The sequence below is a fragment of the Pseudorca crassidens genome, chromosome 1, assembly GCF_039906515.1.
Source record: "Pseudorca crassidens isolate mPseCra1 chromosome 1, mPseCra1.hap1, whole genome shotgun sequence".
Classification (NCBI taxonomy): domain Eukaryota; kingdom Metazoa; phylum Chordata; class Mammalia; order Artiodactyla; family Delphinidae; genus Pseudorca; species Pseudorca crassidens.
This window is the reverse complement of record NC_090296.1, coordinates 110,431,808-110,458,397: the sequence shown is the minus strand read 5'-3', so window position 1 is coordinate 110,458,397 and position 26,590 is coordinate 110,431,808. Positions and strand designations below refer to the sequence as shown.

Sequence of the window (26,590 nt, the reverse complement as noted above, 5' to 3'; positions counted from 1 at the left end):
AGAATGGATTTACCCTCACTATCAGTATATTTTAATGTCACCTTTTTGTCTTTGATAGGTAACAGATCCAAAGCGGCCTCTTTCATTTGGTGTCACACTGGGAGAACTTAGTCTATTGGTAAAGTTACCTTATTTAAAATTTCTGTGGAACCTGTGAAATATCATTCTCAAGTCACGGGGTGAATTTCCTAAAATCAGCTATTACTACAAATAGCTGTTTTATTTTTACGTGTAATCTTTCTACAGCTTTTCTAGGAATTTACAACTTTTAGTGATACTTTTATTATAGTCTCTAATTATTTTGATTTACCTTTGAATTTAACAGATTTCAAAATATCAAGAACAAGTGTTTTGAAAGTATTAAAAGCTGTATCTTAAATCTTTAGTAAATTAGGGGAAGATAGATTTCTATAGTCATGTTATTGTCCATAATATAATTTCCAAATAGTTTATACATTGTATCTGTTTATTATATTGAAATGTACATAAGCTAATTTATTTTGATTAAGTATTTTATAATGCAGTTTGGTTTTCCTCTTAAAGGTCTTTAAGGATATAGAGTGTGTATATCCAGGTTGGACATTTTTTTACTATTATGGACAACTAAGTGGTAGGAAACATGTTTTAAAGTTAAGGACAGTGAGCAGTAGATCATACTGGGTACATTTTTGCCTTTTGATTAGTTATATGAAGAGGGCCTTAGTAGGGAAAGAAGACGAAGAAAAAAAGAAAGAGAAGTAGACTATTAAACAGAAAAAGGACATTGTTACATGGAGGCCTTAAGAAGATACATGCATGCAGAGAAGTAGAGGTATACATCAGTTGAAGATCAAAGCAGAAAAATGAAAGAAAAGGTACTGGAGAAACAAAGGAAAGGGAGTCAAGGAACCTAGTGTTTAATACACTGTTTATCCTCTGCTTGTTTCCAAAATGAATTTGAAGTAGCTTTCAATAAAAAAGAAATAATACTATAACACTTCTAAAGAAACCAGAATCTGTGTTCTGAAAGGCAGAGAGAGAATTGTTCCAGAAAAATGAGACCAGCAATATTAGTCATAAGTGAACTCACTGTTTAATGTTGAGATTCTAGAAGACCAAATGAAAAATACAAAATAGTCACACAGTTCCCATTGACTGATAACAGGCATTCTAAGGATGGTGTGTAGTTTCCTTAGTGTGTGCTGTTGTTTGATCCTCTGTATCTTTGCTCAGATTGTTCATATGGTTTTCTTTGCCTGCGTTATTCTTTTCCCTTAATCTGCCTGGTGATTCTATTCAGGCTTTAATAGTTCCTTCCGATACTACCGTCTTTCTCATTCTTTTTTTTTACTTCACTTTTAGAAGTTACCATTCCTTCTTTTATGTTCCCCATTATATTTTATCAAAGCACCTGTGACACATTACTGAACTGGTTATCATGTTGGTTTCCTTCTATCCAGCCTTCATTCATTGATACAATAGTACCTATATTTTAGTGTTTTTGTGATGATTAAATTAGATAGTTTGTGTAAAGCATTTGGTACATTGTCTGGCTCAGTTTCTGCTTCAACTACTACATTGACTATTATAACAACAATAATAGCAAACTTAACTCTTTCTGTATCTATACCATTCCTTCTTTCCATCTTTCCACTTACAAACTAACTTTTATATCTAAGATAATCTTCCCACCTCTAATCTGGATCCCGTCATCCCCCATGTCCTTAGGAGACTTTTTCCCCCTTTTCTCTCACCCCCTCCTACCTTTTGCCTTTTCTTCCTTATTTCTGTCAATTTCCTTCTCTTTCCTAAATCTTCAACCCTTCTTCTTCCCTCTTCTCCCTTCCCTACCTCCTTCTTCTAAGCATTTAAATACATTCAAGCGTCTCTTTTATATTAAAATTAAAAAGCCTCTCCTTAACCTTCTCCCACTGCACCCAGGCCCCATCTAACTATTGCCTTCTCCTTCTCTTCTTTCTAAGTTTGTGAGAAAATTCTCTACCTTTGCTATCTTTATTTCCCCACCTCCTAATGACTCCCTACCCACTATACTCTTATTCTACTGCTCCACTGAAACTGCTCTTAACAAGTTCATTGGTAATGCCCTGGCCGCTTAAGTAAGTTTATTTTAGTTTATCTCACAGCAGCTTTTGGCATTGCTGACCATACTGACTTTGTAGAAACATGGTCATGCTGTGATTTCCATATTCTCCTGGTTTTCTTCCTACTTCGCAATAATTATTTATTTATTTAATTTTTACAAGAATGTGGACCTTCTTCAATAGTTTATAGGCTGGCTCTCTGTTTTTATTCATACCCAATTCCTTCCACACACAGACACAGAGTAGCTCAGTAATTATTTTCTGAATGAATGAACTCAGTTAAATTAGAACCTCCTCAATTCCATTTTCACTGTTCCTTTGATTTTGTAATACAAATATGTAAAGAAACAGGTAACTAACATTAGCAATCATTAGCTAAATGTCTTTTTATTCCCAATTTATTTTGTTACGGTTATTAGAGCACTGTTTTGTTGATACATATACTTCATTTGAAAGTTACTCTTTTTTTTTCTTTTAGACTGCAAATGAATACTGGACTCCATGCATATTAAATGAAGCAGAAAAAATTATATACAAGGTATTAGACTAGACTTTTTAATCCATTTATTTTCCTAAGTACAAACACTTAATGTATTTTCTTCAAGAAACCTTGATGGAGCAGAATATGCCATTGGAATATGAGTTAAAAGGTTTGGGTTCAGTTTTGGCTCTGCTACTTACTATGTGACCTTCTGTAATCACTTAACCTATTCTGAGGTTTAGATTCTTCACCTAGAATATAAAGAAACCGGATAAAATTAATGTTTCCCAAATTGTATTCATGGAGTATAATATACCATTGGAATGTGGGTTAAAAGTTTTGGGTCCAGTTTTGGCTCTGCTACTTACTATGTGACAACCTTCTGTAATAACTTACCTATTCTGAGGTTTAGATTCTTCACCTAGAATATAAAGAAACTGAATAAAATTAATGTTTCCCACTTTGTACTTCATGGAGCATTAGGTAATTAAGATATTATCAGATTTGTTGAAAAAATATTCTCTGGTCAAGTAAGATTACTGACTAAAGTAGAAAGCTGTACATAGTTAAACAGGTACATTTTATTTTGTTTTAAACTCCAGGACTTCACAGTACTTTAAATATGCTAATAAACATTGTGAATCTTTAAGAAGGATATTTAGTATGTAGCTTTCCCCACCTTTGTTCATCATAGAATCCTTTCCCCTCACCCCTCCCTTGAAACAGCCATTTGTAACCACTGGAGGAATCATGTCTTTCTTTTTTTTTTTTTTTTTTTTTATAAATTTATTTATTTTTGGCTGCATTGGGCCTTTGTTGCTGCACGTGGGCTTTCTCTAGTTGCAGCAAGCGGGGGCTACTCTTCCTTGGGGTGCACGGGCTTCTTATTGCAGTGGCGTCTCTCATTGCAGAGCACAGGCTGTAGGCGCGCAGGCTTCAGTAGATGTGGCACACAGGCTCTAGAGCGCAGGCTCAGCAGTTGTGGCGCACAGGCTTAGTTGCTCCACGACATGTGGGATCTTCCTGGAGCAGGGCTTGAACCCATGTCCCCTGCATTGGCAGGCAGATTCTTAACCACTGTGCCACCAGGGAAGTCCTGAATTATGTATTTCTTATTCAGTGAAATATTTACAGTCTGTTAAATACTAAATTCTCAATAAATATTTGATCACTGAATGAATGAATCCCCTTGGGAATAGTGTTTCTGGAAGCACAATTTAGCAAATTCTAGATTAATAATAAAGTCTCTGTATAACATACATATATTTTCCTCCATTTTTGCAATATCTCCTTTCCTTTAAAAGTTCAAAATGGCAACTGGAGAATTTTGGGGTAGTGAACATGAGAATAATCTCTTAATATTGATTCATAATTTCAGTGTGTTAGTTACCTGACCTTTTCCATTTTCTTCTATAGCTTATACGGCTTGATAGTCTCAGTGCCTACTGGAATGTTAACTGCGTCATGTCTTACCCGGAGTCAAGGGAACACATCTTGGTAATTTCAGTTCGTACCTTGAAGAGCTAACCACACTCCATAGATTTGTTTTACATAGCGGTCTTTAATGAGGACAGGATATCAGTCTTTTGTTTAAGTTGTATGTAACTAAGTCAGAAGTGTGCAACACAGTTTTTGGAATCACTCTATCTTTAAAAAAAAAGCACTTTTGATTTTGAAGATCTTTGTGAAATCATTCTCTTGACAGTGAGATGAGAACCTATACTATCACGTTAAAACTGTGTTTATGGTTTTTTACACTCTCATTTTGATGGTATTCTGGTTGCGTTGTGGAGTTTCATATGAGAATGATTACTTGAAGAGTATTGTAAAGAAAGGTGATACCTTTCAGATCTAAAAAATGTGTTCTTAGCAAATGTTTTAAGCATTTGTGATGATGCATTCTTGAATAGTGAACGATTGCTTCAAAACTAAGCGTGCTAAGCCAGTCTTAGTCATGTTTATTTACTTAGAGAAAGGAAGAACAGTTGAATTTTCTGAATTGAATTAATTCCAAGATTCTATCTTTTATTTCTCAGAAAGATATTGTAACATTAGGTTAATTTGCCTTTGTCTAGAAAGTGTTTGAGATCCTAATTCATGGATGTGTGTGTGTGTGTGTGTGTGTGTGTGTATGTATATATATATATGTGTATATATGTATGTACACATATACGCATTTTAAGTCAAAGGGGAACACAGTCTTAAAATCTTGTTTCCAGATATTTAGAATTTATAAAAATTATCTACTAAAGTAATATTCTAAAGAAATATATCTGTAAATAGTGCTCAGTGTGTTTTTCTTATAGACTAATAATTGTGAAGATGGGAATAAAGATATTGATTTAGGACCAAATTTGTGTGTGTGTGTGTTTGTGTGTGTTTGTGTTTGTGTCTGAATATGTATGCATTTTCTTTTTCATTCTCATATAATTCAAATTTTTATTTAGGGTCAGCTGAAAAGTGAAATTCTTACAAGTAACAATATACCCCCAAACCATCAATACAGTAAGTAATGGTAAAAGTTTATTTCATGTTATAAGAAGCATGGGATTAAATACTTTATTTTAAACTACTTTTTCTGATAAAGTTATTTTGACAAAGAGAAAGTATTAATTTTTTATGTTAGTTTTATGATACAGCATATTTGGTATATAATTTAGTATTTAGAAATAGATTATAACACACCACTGAAGAGTGCGAAGGGCACTGTGGCTGTAGTTCACTTCCAACAGTTAACCCCCTTGACCTCCATGTTTTCTTCCTACCTTGTTATTGTCTACTTTGTTTTAGGAATTAGGTTTTCTTTTCTTTGTTTAATAACGAAATCTCTGAGATCTTGATATTCAGGATCTGAGCATGTCACTATTGCAGTATTAAGACAGACTGACTACTCCAGAGATTTTTTTTTTTAATGAAGTATAGTTGATTTACAATATTATGTTAGTTTCAGGTGTACAGCCTAGCGATTCTGTATTTTTACAGATTATACTTCATTATGGATTATTATAAGATAGTGGGTATAATTCCCTGTGCTATACAGTAAATCCTTATTGCTTATCTATTTTATGTATAGCAGTTTGTATCTGTTAATCCCATAACCCTAATTTGTCCCTTCTCCTTCCCTCTCCTCTTTGGTAATCACAAGTTTGTTTTCTACATCTGTGAGTTGTTTCTCTTTTGCATATACATTCATTTGTATTATTTTTTAGATTACACATATAAGTGATATCATATATTTGTCTTTCTCTGTTTTATTTTACTAAGCATAATATTCTCTAGGTTCATCCACATTGCTGTAAATGGCAGTATTTGATTCTTTTTTATGGCTGAGTAATATTCCATTGTATATATGTACCGCATCATAATCCATTCGTCTGTTGATGGGCACTTGGGTTGCTTCCATGTCTTGGCTATTGTAAATAGTGCTGCTGTTAACATTGGGGTGCATGTATCTTTTCAAATTAGTGTTTTTATTTTTTCAGGATATATACCCAGAAGTGGAATTGCTGGGTCATATGGTAGTTCTATTTTTGCTTTTTCTTGAGGAACCTTCATATTGTTTTCCATGGTGGCTGCACCAATTTACATTTCCCACCGACAGTGCACAAGGGTTCCCCTTTCTTCACATCCTCTCCAGCATTTGCTATTTGCAGACTTTTTGATGGTATCCATTCTGACAGGTGTGAGGGGGCACCTCATTGTTGTTTTGATTCATATTTCTCCAGAGATCTTTTTTCAGTAAGCTTTTCTATCTCTTGGCAGCCTCACCTTTACTTATTTTTAAATAGATCTCTAACAAAGCTGCCTCTGTATTTATCCCATTCATTTTCTCCATTTCAGTTTTGTTCTAAAGATGCTATTCTTTTGTTTTTATTTAGTGTACCACTTGATGTTTGTTCTCAGCTTTCATGCCAGTGTTCTTCTATACTCCATACTACTCTCATTCACTGTTGTTTTCTTCTTATTCTTTTATAGCTAATTGCCTTTATATGAGAGCTGGCTGGCACTTCCTCTTTATGTCCACAAACCTCTCTATTAAGCGATGACAGAGTTTTTGGATACTGTTAGTTTGTGAGAGCATTTAGTTTCACTCATGAAAGAACTTGTTCAGAAAAATCTACAACTTTTTTCTGAGACATGTTTCATTTATAAATAACCTCTAAATAAGTTAAAATTTTTATACAGTCTTATGCAAATTGTAACTACTGTAAGATACCACAATTTATATAATTTTAATACTATTTGCAATTAAAATTTATTACATTACTTTGCTCTGTCATCTTCCCTAATGTGCTTTTTCATACTACTTCTCAACTTCAAAAATATTGCCTTTAGTTGAGTCTAAGATTATGTATGTAATGATCATTTTGAAAATTATAAAGTAGTAGGCAATTTTTTTTCTGGGTAATATGAATTTCATTCATGATTCTGTTCCTAAATTCTGACTATGATTAAATAATATGGAAAGTAATCAAATTTTGTTTCCTACATTGTATTAGTATTTTTTTTGGGGGGGGGCCATGTCAGGCAATACTTTGTAATTATTTTTTAAATTTTTATTGGAATGTAGTTGATTTACAATGTTGTGTTAGTTTTAGGTGTACAGCAAAGTGAATCAGCTATACATATACAGATATCCACTCTTTTTTAGATTCTTTTCCCATATAGGCCATTACAGAGTATTGAGTAGAGTTCCCTGTGCTATACAGTAGGTTCTTATTAGTGATCTGTTTTATATATAGTAGTGTGTATATGTCAATCCCAATCTCCCAATTTATCCCTCCCCCTGTATTATTATTTTTAATGAATACTAAAATCATTAAATGTCTTGTAGCAAGGAAGGGAAACATAATTTTAAACAGACTGTGAATAACCAAGATTAGATTGTCTATATTTTGTACATTTCTTACTTAGAAGCATAAAGCGCCAGTTTCCTCTTTGGAGATTCCACTTTTACATTGAGTTTGACAGTTTGTATTATGCAGATAAGTAGATGCTTACATAGTTTTTGGTAGTGATTTTTTTTACATATTTTTGGTCATTTTTCTTTACTTTCAAAGTAACAGTGTTCTCATAATTATTTACAGTTGCTCATATGTAAGGGCATGTAAACATATCTTACGTCTTCCCATGTTATATAAGTTTTCCAGCCAATATCAGCCTCTGCAAAACTCTACATGAATCCTTATGCAGAAACAGAGCTCAAAACACCTAAACTTGATTGGAACATAGAAGTACAAAATATTGCCATTGAATTGACCAAACCTCAGGTAAGATTCATTTTGGTATTTATAGCTTTGATTAACCTTGAATTTCAGTGGCTTTTGTCCTCTGTGATTATTCCTTCTCCAGTGCTCTGGTGGTTCTTTTGGTTTGTTATGTTGAGATTTGATATATCTCCTAAAAATAGATTATATGTGTATTTTTAAAAGAAAATAAATACCATATATAAGAAATAGTTTTCCTTCATTTTATCTGATTTTTCCCTTCTTGGTGGAGAATCTTACCACATTATAGTGAATGACATGATTCCCATTTAATTCCCAGTTCTTGATGGAGGGTTTTAATAGTTTTTTTCTTCCTCAGATTTTAATAGCAGACACTCTTACATTAAATATTGTTCACTTAATTTTTAGAATAGCTATGTTGGCAAGCTTCTTTTCCTTCACTTGTTTCTCAAGTTTGGTTATGTGCCTAAGGAGTTTGGATAAGACATCTGGAGAACTGGAAGTGAAAGGAGGATGGGAGATTTAGCTAACTGAGCTTTTAGCCCAGTGCAGTCCAGTACAAATATAATGCAAGTCATATGGGTAATTTTAAATTTTCTAGTAGCTGCATTAGCAAAATAAAGAAAAGAGGAAAACAATTACTAAAATGAATAACATTTTATTTAACATACCCAAAATATCATTTCAACATGTAATCAAAATTAAAAATTGTTACAATATTTTATATTTTTATTTTTTTCTTAAGTCTTCAAAATCTGGGGTTTATTTTATACTTACAAATACATTTAAATTCAGACTATCTGCATGTTAAGTACTGAATAGCCGTGTGGTAACTCTTAGGTAGAGTTGCGTTAAGAAAAAATGGAGAAGAAGCTGGACTTCCCTTCTTTATTTTGCCTATAGTTGTGTGTGTGTGTTTCCCTCCATTTGAGCTGTTTACCAGATACACACAGAGTTGTTGTATTGGTGGTTAAGATGGGTGGTTAAATAGCTTTATCTTGCTTTAGTTATGCAATAATTTTCTGGAGCAATTTGAAATTCAGCTTATAGATAACAACTGCTTGAAATGATGGTCCAGAGAAAAATATGTAGTTTTAGGAATCGGCATGTTTCATGTTAGTAGTTACAGATACCATATTTCATTGGTTCTAAGATTTACATTTATTTCACACTTTAATATATTTGAAAATAGGATGTATATTATTATTGGTGGTATGACAGTTTAATTGACAGTACTGTTTTTTTTTTGTAGTAGAACTTAAAATTATCTTACAACTTATAATCATTGTTGTCTTAAATCTGATGAAATATATTATTGAATTACCAGACAACTATGATATTCATTGTTCAGAGAGTTTGAAGTCTCACTATACTGAAAATATAACAGAATTTGGTGTTTATTCATGTGTGTGATGTAACAAACGTTAACTTGGTTTTTGTTTTAATAGTACTTAAGTATGATTGACCTTTTGGAATCAGTGGATTATATGGTTAGAAATGCTCCTTACAGGAAATATAAGCCTTATTTACCACTTCATACCAATGGTCGACAATGGTAAGTTAGAATTTTTAAAAAAATATTTTATGAGAACCATGTAATCATATAGTTAGGGACTCTCAGAGCTAAGAGACCTTTAAAGCCATGTAATGAAGCCACTTAATTTTTTAGAGACATGAGAGGGATATCTTTTATATTATGTTCTTGTTACTCTTTTTTTTTAATAAACACGTTCTCTTGTACTCCTGCTCCTAGATTATTCCCAAATTCTTAACTCAGTATTCAAGACTTTCAACTTTTTTTTGATCTTATTGCCCTTCAGTAATGGATATGAACTCCAGTGTGGCAACCATATTGGGATACTGTTAATTTCACACAACATGTCATTTTGTGTCTTTATGATTTTGCTTTGGCATATCCTCTTCCTGGAGTGGTTTGTTCCATTCATAATCTATTTAAGTCAGAGAATTGAAGTACTGGGGAATAGAAATGTTATCGCTGAGCTTTTATAGGAATACAGTTAATAAGAACAAAAAGAGTAACAGTGTAGCTCTAAAACGTCAAAGCTATTTTCCTCCTGTTTCTTAAACCTTCGTATTCAAATGTGCATTAACAAAATTTGATTTGCAGGTGGAAATATGCAATTGATTCTGTTCTTGAAGTTCACATAAGAAGGTATACACGGATGTGGTCATGGAGTAACATAAAAAAACACAGGCAATTGCTCAAGAGTTATAAAAGTGCCTACAAAAATAAGCTAACCCAGACTAAAGTCCCAGAAGAAATACAGAAACAAATTCAGGTATATCTTGTATATATTGGTGAGAGCTATTATTTGTTAAATCATCCTTTAATGTTAATTTAATTTAACTTAAATTTAAATATAATTTTAGAAACAACAGAACTGAGCTCTTTTTGAGAGAATTGTATGGAAAATGCAGAGTATTTTTTCCCCTGTTATTTCCTTTGAAAAAAAGCTTCCTAATATCAGGGTACTTGTAAACTATTTGGAGAAATGTGTTTGGTTTTTATAATAATGTTTAGAAAATCAATATCAGAGCTGTTCACATATGTGTTTAATATTAGCTAGATGTGTATTGTTAGTTTTGTTAGTGGCTTTTTTTTTAAGAGTTCAAAGTATTATTTGTAAAAAATAGTTCTTATCCTCAAGATAGGAGTCTTATTTACCCCCTTCTGAAATATAGAAAAACACATAATTTGCTTATTAATATCATCTGATCTTGATTATATCACTGTTTTTGCTACAAATTCATAACATAAAGAGTTAATCAAATTGTTATTCTGAAATATATAACAATCACTAATATTATATATTAGAAAAAGCATCAAGTTTCTCAGTATCTTAGATCTGGTATACTCATGTATAAAATGGAAACAGTATCTGTCTTACAGAGTTGTGAGAATTGCATGAAATAACACATAGAGCATGTGACACACAGGTCACCCACTACATGTTAGATTCCTCTTACATAAATTCCCCAAGTTGGTTTCTGCTTTAGTGTACTTGATTTGAAGAATTTTACATTCTTAAATTTTGTGTTTTATTAAGGTGCCTTTGGTACGATGATTGTGAAATAACACAGAAAAGGGGGAGTCAGAAGTAACAACCATAAGGCTAATACCTAAAACAGGTCCCCGTCCTAAATATTTTTGTTTCCACTTGCATGTATGGCTATCTCTGTATTATAGTGGTCTCATTAAAATTCTTATTTTCATATTGTATTTAACAAGCATTTACTTTCTTGGAAAATTGTTTCTCACATTGCAAAAACGTAAAAATGTAAAAGCCAAGTGTACATTCAAATTTATATATATTATACTTTCAATAGATCACAAATGCTGTTTGTTCACGGACTAGAATAATCCTAGAAATCATAGAAGAAAAAAATGTTTTTAATCTAATGACCATTTTCTTTGTTTACAAGTGTCTCTTTGTTTTTTAGGATTTGGAGAGGCCACTAGATGTTTTTAACATAATTTTAGCAAGGCAACAAGCACAAGTTGAGGTAATCTTTTTTTCTTTTTTTTTTCTTCATGATAATTTTTTTTTTTTTAAACTGGAGTATATTTGCTTTACAGTATTGGGTTAGTTTCTCCTGTACGACAAAATGAATCAGCTATATGTGTACATACATCCCCTCCCTCTTGGACCTCCCTCCTATCCCCCCATCCCACCCATCTAGGTCACCACAGAGCACTGAGCCGAGCTCCCTGTGCTATACAGCAGGTTCCCACTATCTATGTATTTCACCCATGGTAGTGTATATATGTCAATCATTTTTATTAGCTGATTTTATGTTTTAAACATGTTAATACTACTCCTTTAAACCTGGGATCAAGAAATATAAGTTTCATAGGAAGTTGTTTAGATTTACTCACGTGAGAATAAAGGTTGAGTTTTCATGTCTTAATTTAGTCTCCGGAGAAAATTAATTGGAATATTGGAGGAGAAAACCCTACTAACATGAAGGGGCAAATTTTCTAATTTTATAACTAAAAATTTGCTAACCCCCCAAAAGAAAGTAAGTAAAAGTCATCCATAATCCTACTAACACAGAATGCTGGTGTTAACATTTTGATATGTAGGCTTCTAGTTTTTCTCTCATGCATATGTACCTAGTTATTTATGCTTTTGTATCCCCCATTTCTTTCCCTTTATTTTCTCTTCCCTCCCTTCCTTCCTCCTTTCTTTAACACATTTTCTTTTTTTCCCTCCTTCCCTCCTTCTCTCCCTCTTCTCTTCCTTTCTTTTTTTTCTAAAATTGGACTCAGTCTGTTTGTAATGTTTTGTAATTGCTGACTTATCCCACTTGGTACCTTGTCCTCATTGTTCCATGTCATTTCTATTATTCTGTAACGTGACTTTTTTGGTAAATGAAAAAATAAATTATAAGTGCAATAAACTCATTGTAGAAAAGTTAGAAAATAAAGATCCACAAAAAAAGAAAATACAAATACCCTTTATCTCACACACTAAAGATAACTACTGTTAATAACTTTTTGTATATTCTTCCAGTCTTTTTTATAGTCATAGATCTTTATACACATACTCATTTTTTTAAATGGGATTAAAGCATATGCACTTGTTCATTCATATACTTAGTAAGTGCTCATTGAGTGCCTGTTGTACTAGCATAATAGTTAAGAGTGTAGACTTGGGAGTCAGATGGTCTGGATTCTAATCCCAGCTTTGCTATCCGCTACTTGTTTGACCTTAGGTTGACTATTTAACCTGCCAGTGCCTCAGTTTCCTCATTTGTAAAACTATATTAATTCACAGTACCTACATCATAGGGTTATTGTGTGGAGTACCTGATAAACCATATAAACCACTTAGACTGTTATGTGCCTGGCACAATGCTATGCACATAATTATGTACATCTCATCACCCTTGCCGTATTTTATTGGTTAGAAACGAGTCACAGGTCATGCCCACACTCAAGGGAAGGGGACTGTCCAAGGGTAAGAACACCAGGAGGGAGAAGTTTTAGGGCAGGTGGGGGGATGAGTACAACATGTGAAAAAAAAAAGTGAGGAAACTCACTATTGAAAAGGTCACTTCTCCAGGTGTTGACTTCCCTCCACCATCTACCTACTTTGCTAACTTTTCAGAGTCTGTGGTAGATACTTTTTATGTTTTGTCCAGAATTTGTTGTTGTAATAAGCAATGAAGGATGTCTTGTAGAGGGCTTAGGTAGGCCATCATGGAACTGAAAGTTCATCATTGGATTTAGCCTTAAAGAAATCATTTAAAGAGCAAGTTTTATAGAATAGTATGGGTAGAAATTTGATAGGAATGAGAGGGAGTGGAAGATGAGGAATTGGAGAGACTAAGTACAGACAGTCATGATACTTCACTGTAAGTGGAAAGCAAGATAAAGGGAGTGGCAACTTGTGGCGATTGTGGAGTCAAGAAAAGGTTTTGTAAGTTGCTTTTCTTTCTTTAAAAAAAAAGTTAGTGTTCTGTTTTATATAGTATTCCATAGAATTGTTTATCCAACATAATTTTAAATAACTGACTAGTATTCAATTCTGTTCGTATACCAGAATTTGCTTACTATTTCCCACTGGTTATATTTGATTATAAATGACACTACAATGAGGAGCCTTGTCTTTACATTTTCTCAAACGTCTCTTATTTTCTTAAGGACAAATTCCCCAAGGTGGGGCAGAGAGTGTGAATATTTTAAAAGGTATTTGCTGCTACTGTGGATTTGTTCCTATGAATTAGAGAAACATTTTGCCAGAAGAAACAGATAATTCTAATCCTCCCTAAATTAAGTTGCTTCAGTTTAATTGGGTGTTCTTAATACTACTTATCAGTTGCTTCAACATTGAGGGAAGAAGATAAATTATTGGATGCTGTGGCTAAAGAAGGATGGGATATAGATGAAGAGAAGGCAATTAGATTCATCCAAGATTGATGTTTTTTCATTATAGTGGAAAATCTGCAGGGCCAGAGAGTTTAAAATGTAGGTAGAGGATTGGATGAAGTTATTTACCTTGGCCTCTTAGCTGGACAGGGAAGGGAAGTGAAGGCAACAGAGGTGGTATTTAGGAAAAAGTGAAAGGGTTTTGCATACCTCTTCATATTAAATTTTATACACATTTAAAAATTTATGGTCTCATAGATATATTTTACTGTGAAAAATAAAAATGCATACTAATCTTCTATGCTAGGAGAATAAAGAAGTTAAATATTATTTCATATAAAATATAAACTAATCAGCTATATATTTTTTTACCCATTACATTTCTGACTGCTGAAAATAGATTAAGCTTGACAAAAGTTAGAGCTGAGATATAACTGGGACCATCAATGATTTTGTGGCCAGATATAGACCTATTCCCCTATTATTTGTTTAATGTCTACTTGTTAAAGATAACTTACTTAGTTTAAACTGAGTTGTTAATCAAACTTATTCTCTTTACTATAGAATTCAGCTCTTTAATTTGTCTTTTGGATTATTTCACTTTTTGGTACACACAGAAGCTTGCAGTATGTTACCAATTTACTACCAATTTAAAATATTTTAAAGTTAAAGTGGGAAAATTATTTACTTATTCAGGAAATGAGAAGATAGAGTCTAAATTATTTAAGCCCTATATTGTTTTCATCCTTTTGTTTTCCACTTTTGAGTTATTTGTCTGTGTTTTACTGAAAAGTGGGTAAAGACAAGAAGCAGCAGATAATCAAGCCAGGATTTGTTGAGAAACAGGATGAAATGAGATTTGAGGACTTTCTAATTTTATTTATATTCTGTCCCCCAAACATGTTCATAGTTAGCAAGTCAACAGTGTATGTGAATTATGAAATAGGATTCTTAAATTTTATTTTTGAGTGTGGAAGTGTCTTCCTGTCAGGGAACTTTTCATTTTAAAAATCTCCTGTCATAGTAGCTCCTTACCTTGTAAATTTGGAAGACACATTGCTCAGAAGAATTTTACTTGAAACCTTAACTTACTCACAAAATGCAACTTCGTCAGAAAGCTATCAGTAGGTGTGACAAGTATATAAATTAATAGACTGTATTAACCAAATAATGTTGAGAATCGTTTCAGAAGGAACTAGCTTTATTGACTGCTTTTAACTTAATTTAGTGTTAAAAAAATTAACCATTGTTCTTACCTGGCTACACCTGAAAGTGAAGAGGGCATTTATTCTTTAATTAAATTTTTTAATTTTTATTTTTTAGGTGATTCGATCTGGGCAAAAATTAAGGAAAAAGTCTACTGACAGAGGCGAGAAACGTGGAGGCTGGTTTAGTGGGTTTTGGGGTAAGAAGGAATCTAAGAAAAAAGATGAAGAATCTTTGATTCCTGAAAGTAAGTTCCAAGTCAGATAGTTTATTGTACACTGATAAGGAAAAAATATATAAATTATGTTTTAACCAGTCAGTGGAATTTTTTTCATAATATTTTTGAAATAAAAGTAGCTTAGTATAGTAAACATATAAACAAATACATCAGGATGGAACATTCCCATGTTTATTTAACTAAAATAAAACTTCGAACTTTTGAGAAAAGTTATTTGTGTGAAATTTTAAAACTTGAAATTCAGAAATCTCACAGGTAGCATTCCTTATTGTTACTTTTTTACATGGATATTTAATTAGATGTTTCACTTAATTTTTAAAATACTTAGGGAATTATAAAATTGTTATGTGACATCTGAATTCCCTTAATGGTGTCTCTTTGCATTTTCTTCACCTAAATAAGCAAATACATGATGTTTAACAAGTCAAAATAGTATATTAGAGGAAATTACTTTGCTGCTTTTGCTTTAGCATTTGTGTCTATTGATTTTAGGCCACTCGTTAGTTTGGTTTGATTTTTTTTATTGTATCTGTAAGACTGAAGCAATTGATTTCTTAAAATATTATCTTTTTGTAGCTATTGATGACCTTATGACACCAGAGGAAAAAGATAAGCTCTTCACGGCTATTGGTTATAGTGAGAGCACCCACAACCTAACTTTACCCAAGCAGGTAATTGTTTAGGTGGTAATTATTTAGGTGGTTTCGTTTTTCTGTGTTATCTTTAATTGGGTTAAACAAGTTATTGATTTTTAAAGTAACTAATAAAAATACGTTACAGTTTGTTTCTGCTTTACTTTTTGTTAAATGTTTCAGTCAGACCTTACCAATTAAAACTGTCTCCAACTTTAGATTTAGTTGCTTTAATGAATGTGAGAATAACCTGATAAAAAGTACTTATTATAGAGGTAAATTGTCTTTTAAAAATTTTATCTTAAAAAATCTGTGTGTGTGAAATGTAACTCATGTATAAAAGAGTCATCAAAACCAAAATGTATTGCTCATTTGATGTGTCATAAAGAACAGCTGTGTAATTACTATCGGTTAAATTATAGACTGTGCAATAGATAGGGCATTACTGTGAGATCTATCTCTGTTCTTTCACTGTGTGTATTTTGCTCACTTTCATTGTTGTGTAGGTATTTTCATTTGAAAATACCACAACTTATTTATTCATACTTTTGTTTATGGGCATTTGGGTTGTTTTTGTTTTTTGGTTGTTATGCTGCTGTTAACTTCTTGTAAATATCTTTTAGTGGGCATATGAGATTTTCTGCTCAGTATATCCTTAGGAGTAGAATTGGTGTATCATAGGATATGAGTATGTTTAACTTTAATAGATTCTGCTAAATACTTTTCCAATGTGAAAAACATTTCCATCATTGGTATATGAGGATTCTTATTGTTCCACATCTTTACCAACTCTTACCATCATCAGTCTTTTAAATTTATCCATTCTAAATGGTTAGTATGTAGTATTTCATTGTGGTTTTAATTTGTGTTTTCTGGATGACTGAAGAGGTTTTTCACTTTCTTGTACTGTTGTAGGCCTGATAGATATCCTCTTTTGTGCAGTAGCTTTTGAGTCTCTTGTTCATTATTGGGTTGTCTTTTTCTTATTGGTTTGTAGGAGTCTTTTATGTATTTGTTAAATTACATTACATCCCTAGAAATTAGTCATTTTATAACTGGAAGTTTGTACCTTTGACTACCTTCACCAATTTCCCCCATACCCTGCTCCCTGTTCCTGGAAACCACCAGTCTATTCTCTGGTCTTTTTAGATTCCACATATAAGTGAGACCGTACAGTATTTGTCTTTCTCTGTTCGACTTACTTTACTTAGCATAATGTCCTCAAGCTACATCCATGTTGTTGCAGGATTTCCTTCCTTTTTATGGTTAAATAATATTCCATTGTGTATATCCACACCACATTTTCTTTATTTTTTCATCAGTCAGTGGACACCTAGGTTGTTATAATGTCTTGGCTGTTGTGAATAATGCTTCAGTGAACATGGGAGTGCATATATCTCTTTGAGGTATTGATTTCATTTCCTTCAGATAAATATCCAGAAGTGGAATTGCTGGATCATAAGGTACTTCTCTATTTAGTTTTTTGAGGAGCCTCCTCACTGGTTCTTATAGTGACTATACCAATTTACATTCCCACCCACAGTGTACAAGCATGGGAATATAAATTGGTACAGCATAATAGCCATTCTAACAGGTGTGAGGTGGTATCTCATTGTGGTTTGTTATTTTTTTTTTCTAAAGAACATTGGCAAATGTTCTCCATATGAAGTTATTAATGTTTTTTAGTTGAAGTATAGTTGATTTACAATATTATATTAGTTTCAGGTTTACATCATGGTGATTCAGTTTTTTTATAGATTATGCTCTATTTAAAGTTCTTACAAAATAATGACTATATTTCCCTGTGATGTACAATATATCCTTGTTGCTTATTATTTTCTATATAATAGTTTGTACCTTTTAATTTCCAAACACCTTTTGTGCCCATCCCCCTTTCCCTTGCCCATCTGGTAACCACTAGTTTGTTCTCTATATCTGTTGATGGACATTTAGGTTGCTTCCATATCCTAGCTGTTGTATGTATTGCTGCTGTGAACATTGGGGTGCATGTATCTTTTTGAATTAGTGTTTTCGTTTTCTTCAGATACACACCCAGGAGTGGAATTGCTGGATCATATGACAATTCTACTTTCAGTTTTCTGAGGAATGGCTATACTGTTTTCCATAGTGGCTGCACCAATTTACATTACCACCAATAGTGTAGGAGGGTTCCCTTTTCTCCACACCCTCTTCAACATTTGTTTGTTATTTGTGGACTTTTTGATAATAACCATTTTGACAGGCGTGAGGTGATATTTCAGTTTTGACTTGCATTTCTCTGATGATTAGCCATGTTGAAATTTTTTTCATGTGTCTTTTGGCCATCTCTATCTTCAGTGAAAAAAATGTTTACTCAGGTGTTCTTCCCATTTTTTTAATCAGGTTAGTTGTCTTTTGATATTGACTTGTGTAAGTTGTTTATATATTTTGGATATTAACCCCTTATTGGTAATATCACCTGAAAATATTTTCCCTTATATGGTAGGTTGCCTTTCCATGTTGTCAGTGGTTTCCTTTGCTCTGCAAAAGCTTTTAAATTTAATAGGGCCTGTTTATTTATTTTTGCTTCTGTTTCTTTTGCCTTAGGAGACAGATCAAAAAAATATTGCTGCGATTTGTGTCAGAGAATATTCTGCCTGTGAATATTCTTCTGTGAGTTTTATGGTTTCAGATGCTTACATTTAGGTCTTTGGTCCATTTTGAGTTTATTTTTGTATGTGGGGTGAGGAAATGTTCTAATTTCATTCTTTTACATGTACTGCCCAGTTTTCCCAGCATCACTTATTGAAGAGATTGTCTTTTCTCTGTTGTTTATTCTTCCCTCTTTTGTCATAGATTAATTGACCGTAAGTGTGTGGGTTTATTTCTGGGCTCTCTATTGTGTTCTGTTGATCTCTGTATCTCTTTTTATGCAGGTACCATACCGTTTTGATTACTGTAGCTTTGTAGTATACTCTGAAATCAGGTAGCGTGATACCTCTAGCTTTGTTCTTTTTTCTCAAAATTACTTTGGTAATTTGGAGTCATTTATGGTTCCATATAAATTTTAGAATTATTTGTTCTAGATCTGTGAAAAATATCATGGGTACTTTGATAGGGATGACATTAAATCGGTAGATTGCTTTGGGTAGTATGGCCATTTTAACAATATTAATTCTTCCAAGTTAAGAACATGGGTTATCTTTTCATTTCTTTGTACCATCTTCAATTTCCATTATCGGCATTATATAATTTTCAGAGTATAGGTCTTTCACCTTCTTGGTTAAGTTTATTCCTAAGCTATTTTATTCTTTTTGATGTGATTTTAAATGCGATTGTTACCTTGCATTCTGTTCCTGATCATTCATTACTAGTGTATAAAAAAGCAATAGATTTCTGTTTATTAATCGTCTATCCTGCAACTTTACTGAATTCATTTATTAGTTCTAAGAGTTTTTAGGCAGAGGCTTTAGGCTTTTCTATACGTAGTGTAATGTCATCTGAAAACAGTGATAGTTTTACTTCTTCCCTTCCAATTTAGATACCTTTTATTTCTTTTTCTCGTCTGATGGCTGTGGTTAGGACTTCCAATGGTATGTTAAATAGAAGTGGTGAGAGTGGGCATTCCTGTCTTGTTCCTGATTTTAGAGGAAAAGCTTTTAGCTTTTTGGCATTGAGTATGATGTTAGCTGTGGGTTTGTCATAAATGCTCTTTATTATGTTAAGATATGTTCCGACTGTACCAACTGTGATGAGACTTTTGTCATGAATGGATGTTGAATTTTGTCAAATGCTTTTTCTGCATCTATTGAGATGATTATGTGATTCTTATCCTTCCTTTTGTTAATGTGGTGTATCATATTGATTGATTTGCGAATATTGAACCATCCTTACATCCTTGGAATAAATCCTACTTGATCATGGTGTATGACCCTTTTTATATATTGTTGAATTCAGTTTGCGAATATATTGTTGAGGACTTTTGCAACAATATTCATCAGAGATATTGGCCTGTAGTTTTCTTTTTTTGTAGTGTCTTGGTCTGGTTTTGGTATCAGGGTATTGGTGGCCTCAGAGAATGAATTTGGGAGTGTTCTTTCCTCTTCAGTTTTTTGGAATAGTTTGAGAAGGATAGGTGATAACTCTTCTTTATATGTTTAGTAGAATTTCGCTATGAAGCTGTTTTGTTCTGTACTTTTGTTTGCTGGGAGATTTCTGATTACTAACTCAATTTTACTACTAATGGTCAGTCTGTTCAGATTGTCTGTTTCTTCTTGATTCAGTCTTGGAAGGTTGTATGTTTCTAGAAATTTGTCCATTTCTTCTAGAAAAGTTGTCCAATTTGTTGGCATATAACTGTTCATAGTATTCTCTTATGATTTTTTGCAGTTCTTTGGTAATGGTTGTTATTTCTCCTCTTGCATTTCTTGTTTTGTTTGTGTGGGTTCTCTCTTTTCACCTTGGTGAGCCTAGTTATTGGTCTCTATTTTATTTATTTCCTCTCTGATCTTTATTGTGTTCTTCCTTCTGCTGACTTTGGTCTTTGTGTCTTCTTTTTCTTATTACTTTAGATGGTAAGTTTTGTAATTTGAGATTTTTCTTATTTCTTAAGGTAGGCCTGTATTGATATGAACCTCTCTCAGAACTGCTTTCACTGCATGCCATAGATTTTGGAGAGTTGTGTTTCCGTTTTCGTTTGTCTGGAGATATTTTATGATTTCCTCTTTGATTTCTTCATTGACTTTTTGGTTTTTTAATAGCATATTGTTTAGTCTCCATGTGTTCATGTTTGTCCCCCTTTGCTTCCTGTAGTTGATTTCTAGTTTCATACCACTGTGCTTGGAAGAATTGCTTGGTATGATTTCTGTCCTCTTAAATTTGTTGAGACTTGTTTTGTGGGCTAGCATATGATATATCATGGAGAACATTCCATGTGCATTTGAAAACAATGTGTATTTTTCTGTTTTTGGATGAAATGTCCTATAGATATCTATTAAGTCCATCTGGTCTGTTGTGTCATTTAAGACCACTGTTTCCTCATTGATTTTCTGTCTAGATGATCTGTCCATTTATGTAAGTGGAGTGTTAAAGTCCCCTACTATTATTTGTATTATTGTCAGTTTCTCCCTTTATGTCTGTTAATATTTGCTTTATGTATCTCGGTGCTCCTGTATTTGGTGTATATATGTTAATGAGTGTTATATTCTATTTTTGTACTGATCTCTTTTTCATTATATAATGCCTTTCTTTGTCTTTTTTAAATAGACTTTGTTTCAAAGTCTGTTTTTTCTGAAATGAGTATTGCTCCCCTCGATATCTTGTCATTTCCATTTGCGTGAAATATCTTTTACCATCCCCTCACTTTCAGTCTGTGTGTGTCTTTAGCTCTGAAGTGAGTTTCTTGTAAGCAGCATAAAGATGGGTCTTGTTCTCTTATCCAACCAGCCATCCTTTGTCTTTGATTGGAGCATTTAGTCTGTTAACATTTAAAGTAATTATTGATAGGTGTGTACTTATTGCCTTTTTGTTACTTGTTTTCCAGTGTTTTTGTAGTTCTTCCCTGTTCTTCTTCTTTTAGTTTCTTCCCTTTTGGTTTGATGATTTTCTTTAGTGCTGTGCTTGTGTTCTTACTCTGTATTTTTTGTATATCTATTGTAGGTTTTTGATTTTTGGTTACCGCAAGGTTCATGTTTGTTGACCTATAACTATATTTACTTGTTCTAAATAGGAAGTCATTTAAGCTCAAGCACATTCTAAGTGATACACATTTTTTTTCTCCCCTCCTTCACATTTTGTGTTTTGATGTCGTATTTTACATCTTCATGTTTATCCCTTTACTGATTGTTGTAGTTATAGTTGATTTTATAATTTTTTTCTTTTCATCTCCATGATAGCTTAATTGATTGATCCTCAGCCTTTACTATGTATTTGCCTTTACTAGTGGACTTCCCTTACTACCTGATTCTATGTGGGTCTTTCTTAAAGCCTTAGTTTTGCAGGAGTCTTTTTGCCAGTCTGCAGTTAGTTTTCAATGAGAATTGTTCACATGTAGACATTTTTTTTTTTTTTTTTGCTGTACGTGGACCTCTCACTGTTGTGGCCTCTCCCATTGCAGAGCACAGGCTCCGGACACGCAGGCTCAGCAGCCATGGCTCACGGGCCTAGCCGCTCCGCGGCATGTGGAATCTTACTGGACTGGGGAACAAACTTGGGTCCCCTGCATCGGCAGGCGGACTCTCAGCCACTGCGCCACCAGGGAAGCCCTGTAGACATATTTTGATATGTTCATGTTGGGGAGTTGAGTTCATTTCACATCCTCCTACTCTGCCATCTTGATCTTCTCCCTCATTGCGGTTTTGAATTGCATTTCCCTGATGATTAGTGATGTTGAGCATCTTTTTATATACCTGTTGGCCATTTGAATATCCTCTTTGGAAAAATGTCTATTCAGGTCCTTCACCCATTTTTAATTGGATTATTATTTTTTTTGCTATTGAGTTGTATGAGTTCCTTTTATATTTTTCTTATTAACTCCTTATCAGATATGTGGTTTGCAAATATTTTCTCCCATTCTGTATGTTGCCTTTTCATTTTGTTGCTTCTTATTCTTTGCAGAAGCATTTTAGTTTGATGTTGTCCTGCTTATTTATTTTTGCTTTTCTTGCTTCTGCTTTCAGTGTCACATCCATAAAATCATTGCCAAGACTGCTGTCAAGGAGGTTTTTCATTTCCTTCTAGGAGTTATGGCTTCAGGTCTTACATTTAAGTTGTTAACCCATTTCTAGTTAATTTTTGTGAGTGGTGTAAGATAGGGGACCAGGGACTTCCCTGGTGGTGCAGTGGTTAAGAATCCACCTGCCAATGCAGGGGACACAGATTCGATCCCTGGTCCGGGAAGGTCCCACATGCTGCGGAGCAACTAAACCCGTGCGCCAGTGTTATTGATCCTATGCTCTAGAGCCTGTGAGCCACAACTACTGAGCCCACGTGCCACAACTCCTGAAGCCTGCGTGCCTAGAGTCCATGCTCTGCAACAGAGAGAAACCATCGCAATAAGAAACCTGCGCACTGCAAGGAAGAGTAGCCCCCACTTGCCACAACAAGTGAAAGCCTGTGTGCAGCAATGAAAACCCAACACAGCCATAAATAAATGAATTTAAAAAAATAGTTAGGGGACCAGTTTCATTCTTTTGCACGTGAATATCCAGTTTTTCTCGCACCATTTAACGAAGAGACTGTCTTTTCTCCATTGGGTATTCTTGGGTTTTTTTTCAAGTATTAGTTAACCATATGTGCATGGATTTATGTGTGTGCTCTCGATTATGTTCTGTTGGTCTGTGTGTCTGTTTTAATGCCAGGACTATATTGTTTTGATTTCTATAGCTTTGTAATATAGTTTGAAATTAGGAAGTGTTATGCCTAGTCTAGCTTTGTGGGGTTTTTTTTTCCTTTCAAGATTGCTTTTGCTATTCAGGGTCTTTTGTGGTTCCATGCAAAATGCCATTGGAGTTTGTAGGGATTGCATTGAATCTATAGATTACTTTGGGTAGTATGTACATTGTTAAAAGCATTAATTTTTCCAATCAATAAACAGAGCATAGCTTTTCTGTTTATGTTTTCTTCAGTTTCTTTCATGAGTGTCTTATAGTTTGAAGTGTAGAGATCTTTCACCTCCTTTGTTAAATTTATTCCTAATTATTTTATTGTTTTTTTGCTGTTGTAAATGGGATTGCTTAAAACTTTTCTTCAAATTAGCGTATAGAAACACAAATGATTTTTGTATGCTAATTTTGTATCCTGCAACTTTACTGAATTTTTTCATTAGTTCTAACTTTTTTTGGTGGAGCCTTTAGGATTTTCTCTACGTAAGACATATCATGTGCATAGAGAGGCAATTTTCCTTCTTCCTTTCCAATTTGGATGCATTTTGTTTCTTTTTTTTGCTTTATTTCTCTGGCTAGGACTTCAAATGCTATGTTTAATGGTAGTGGTGAGAGTGGGCACCCTTGTCTTGTTCGTGATCTTGGGGAAGAACATTTTACCTTTCAACATTGAGTATGGTGTTAGCTGTGGGCTTGTCATATATGGCCTTTATTATGTTGAGGTACATTCCTTCTATACCCAATTTATTGAGAGTTTTTATGGTGAATGGATGTAGAATTTTGTCAAATGCTTTTTCTGAATCTATTGAGATAGTCATGTGATTTTTATCTTTTTATTCATGTGATATATTACATTAATTTCTTTTCGTATGTTGAACGATCCTTACATCCCAGAGATAAATCCTAGTTGATGATGGTATATGATCTTTTTACTGTGCTGCTGAATTTGGTTTGATAGTATTTTGTTGAGAGTTTTTGTATCTGTGTTTATAAGTGATATTGGCCTGCAGTTTTTTTTTCTCATAGTGTCCTTTTCTGGCTTTGATATCAGGATAATACTGGACTTGTAAAATGAGTTTGGGAGTATTCCTACTCTTCTGTTTTTTTGAGGAGTTTGAGAGGATTGGTGTAGATTCTTTAAATGATAGAATTCACCAGTGAAAACATTTGGTCCTGGGCTTTTTTTCTTGGGATATTTTTAATTACTCATTCAATCTCCTTCATTATTGGTTTATTCAGATTTTCTGTTCATGATTCATTCTTGGTAGATTATGTTTCTCAGAATTTATCAATTTCTTCTAGGTTTTCCAATTTGTTGGTGGATAGCTGTTCATAGTAATCACTCTTATGGTCTTTGGTATTTTTGTGGTATCAGTTGTAATGTTTCTTCTTTAATTTATAATTTTATTTATATGTGTTGTCTCTTTTTCTTTGTTAGTCTATCTAAAGGTTTGTCAGTTTTGCTTTTTGTTTCAAAGAACTGTTGGTTTTGTTACTCTCCATTGTGTTTCTGTTTTTCTGCTGTATTCTCTTTTTCATTTATTTCTGCTGTAATGTTTATTTCCTTTATTCTTCTAACTTTGGGCCTAGTTTGTTCTTTCATAGTTCTTTGAGGTGTAAATTTAGGTTGTTTACTTGAGATCTTTCTTTTTTCTTGATGTAGGCGTTCATCACTATAAACTTTCCTCTTAAAAATGTTTTTCCCGTATCCAGTAAGTTTGGTATGTTGTGTTCCCCCCCCCTTTTTTTTTTTTTTTGCAATACGCGGGCCTCTCACTGTTGTGGCCTCTCCCGTTGTGGAGCACAGGCTCCGGACAGGCAGGCTCTGTGGCCATGGCTCACGGGCCCAGCTGCTCCACGGCATGTGGGATCTTCCCAGATCGGGGCACGAACCCGTGTCCCCTGCATCGGCAGGTGGACTCTCAACCACTGTGCCACCAGGGAAGCCCTGTTCCCATTTTTGTTTGTCTCATGATACTGTTTTCCCTTTTGATTTCTTCCTTGATCCAGGAGTGTGTTCAGGAGTATATTGTTTAATTTACGTGTATTTGTGAATTTTGTACTTTTATTATTATTACTGATTTCTAGTTTCATTTCATTGTGATTGGAAAGACACTTGATATAATGTGTATCTTCTTGAATATTTTGAGACTTTTTTGTGGTCTAATGTATGATCTATCCTAGAAAATATTCCATTTATTCCAGAAGAGTATTTATTCTGCTACTGTTTGGTGGAATTTCTCTCTATGTCTCTTAGGTCTATTTAGCATGTAGTGTTACTCAAATCCATTGTTTCCTTATTGATTCTGTCTGGATGATATCTCTTTTGTTGAGAATGGAGTCCCCAACTAATGTTTTATTGCTGTCTATTTCTTTTGGTTCTGTTAGTATTTGATATATGTTTAGGTGCTCCAGTGGGTACATAGCATATTTACAGTTGTTACCTCTTCTTGATGGATTGACCCCTTTATCATTATATAATGACCTTCTTTGTCTCTTCTGACTATTTTTAACTTAAAGTCTATTTTTTTTTTCTGATGTAAATATAGCTACTCTGTCTTTTTTGGTTAATGTTTGCTTGAAATATTTTTCCATCCCTTCACTCTCAGTCTGTGTGTGGCCTTAAAGCTATAGTGAGTCTCTTGTAGGTAGCAGATCATTGTATCTTTTTTTAAAAAAAAATCCATTCTTTCAGTCTCTGTCTTTTGATTGGAGAATTTAATTCATTTACATTTAAAGTAACTACTGAGATATAAGGGTTTACTATTTACATTTTGTTAATTGTTTTCTGACTCGTTCATAGATTCTTTGTTCCTTACTTCCTCTCTTCTGGTGTGGTTTGATGAGAATCATCTCTTTAGTTATCTGTCCTACCTGTATTCTTGACCTATCAATTTTGGGGGCAGAATATTTTTTTCTCAGTGTCTTACTAACTCTCCAAAGTCATCAAGCAGATATTCTTTTTATTTTGTTCAGTTTTTGAGCTAGAGGATTGGTTTGAATTAATTTGCTTTAGTGAAAGCTGCTGAATTGAATCTTTAGGCCACAAAATATTTTATCACATTTCATTTTTATTACCTTTAAAACTAAGAGAAATTAATTTTGAATCTTTTGTAAATGTTCTATTTGAGCAAGCAATTTTGTATTGAGTTTTCTAATGTTCTTTTTTTACAATGAACATACGTTTTTTTAGATCATTTTATAATTTAGCAGATTTAAATATGAAGAAATGAAAGAATTACTTAAAATTTAACCATTTTCATTCATTCTTTCATTTAGTATGTTGCTTATATTGTGGCACTGAAGTTAGTAAGCACCTCTGTTACAATAAGAGAAAACAGAAATATTCCAGAAATACTGAAAATTCAGATAATTGGCCTTGGCACCCAAGTATCTCAGCGACCAGGAGCACAAGCACTTAAGTAAGTTTCAAAAACTTATTATTTTAATTTTTATTTCTATGTTTGACT

At 33.4% G+C, this 26,590-nt stretch overlaps 1 protein-coding gene across 2 annotated transcripts in view; it reads left to right on the top strand.

Moving 5' to 3' along the window:
- VPS13C (vacuolar protein sorting 13 homolog C) overlaps window positions 1-26,590 on the top strand; it is a 174,509-nt gene that overhangs the window by 39,389 nt on the left and 108,530 nt on the right. For both annotated transcript variants that reach the window (XM_067749163.1, XM_067749172.1), the window contains exons 7-17: window positions 59-118; window positions 2,560-2,619; window positions 3,979-4,059; window positions 5,010-5,067; window positions 7,705-7,832; window positions 9,239-9,345; window positions 9,919-10,090; window positions 11,253-11,315; window positions 15,007-15,136; window positions 15,704-15,798; window positions 26,400-26,542. In XM_067749163.1, the coding sequence (XP_067605264.1) occupies window positions 59-118; window positions 2,560-2,619; window positions 3,979-4,059; window positions 5,010-5,067; window positions 7,705-7,832; window positions 9,239-9,345; window positions 9,919-10,090; window positions 11,253-11,315; window positions 15,007-15,136; window positions 15,704-15,798; window positions 26,400-26,542 (1,097 nt within the window). The remainder of the gene's footprint in view (window positions 1-58; window positions 119-2,559; window positions 2,620-3,978; window positions 4,060-5,009; window positions 5,068-7,704; window positions 7,833-9,238; window positions 9,346-9,918; window positions 10,091-11,252; window positions 11,316-15,006; window positions 15,137-15,703; window positions 15,799-26,399; window positions 26,543-26,590) is intronic.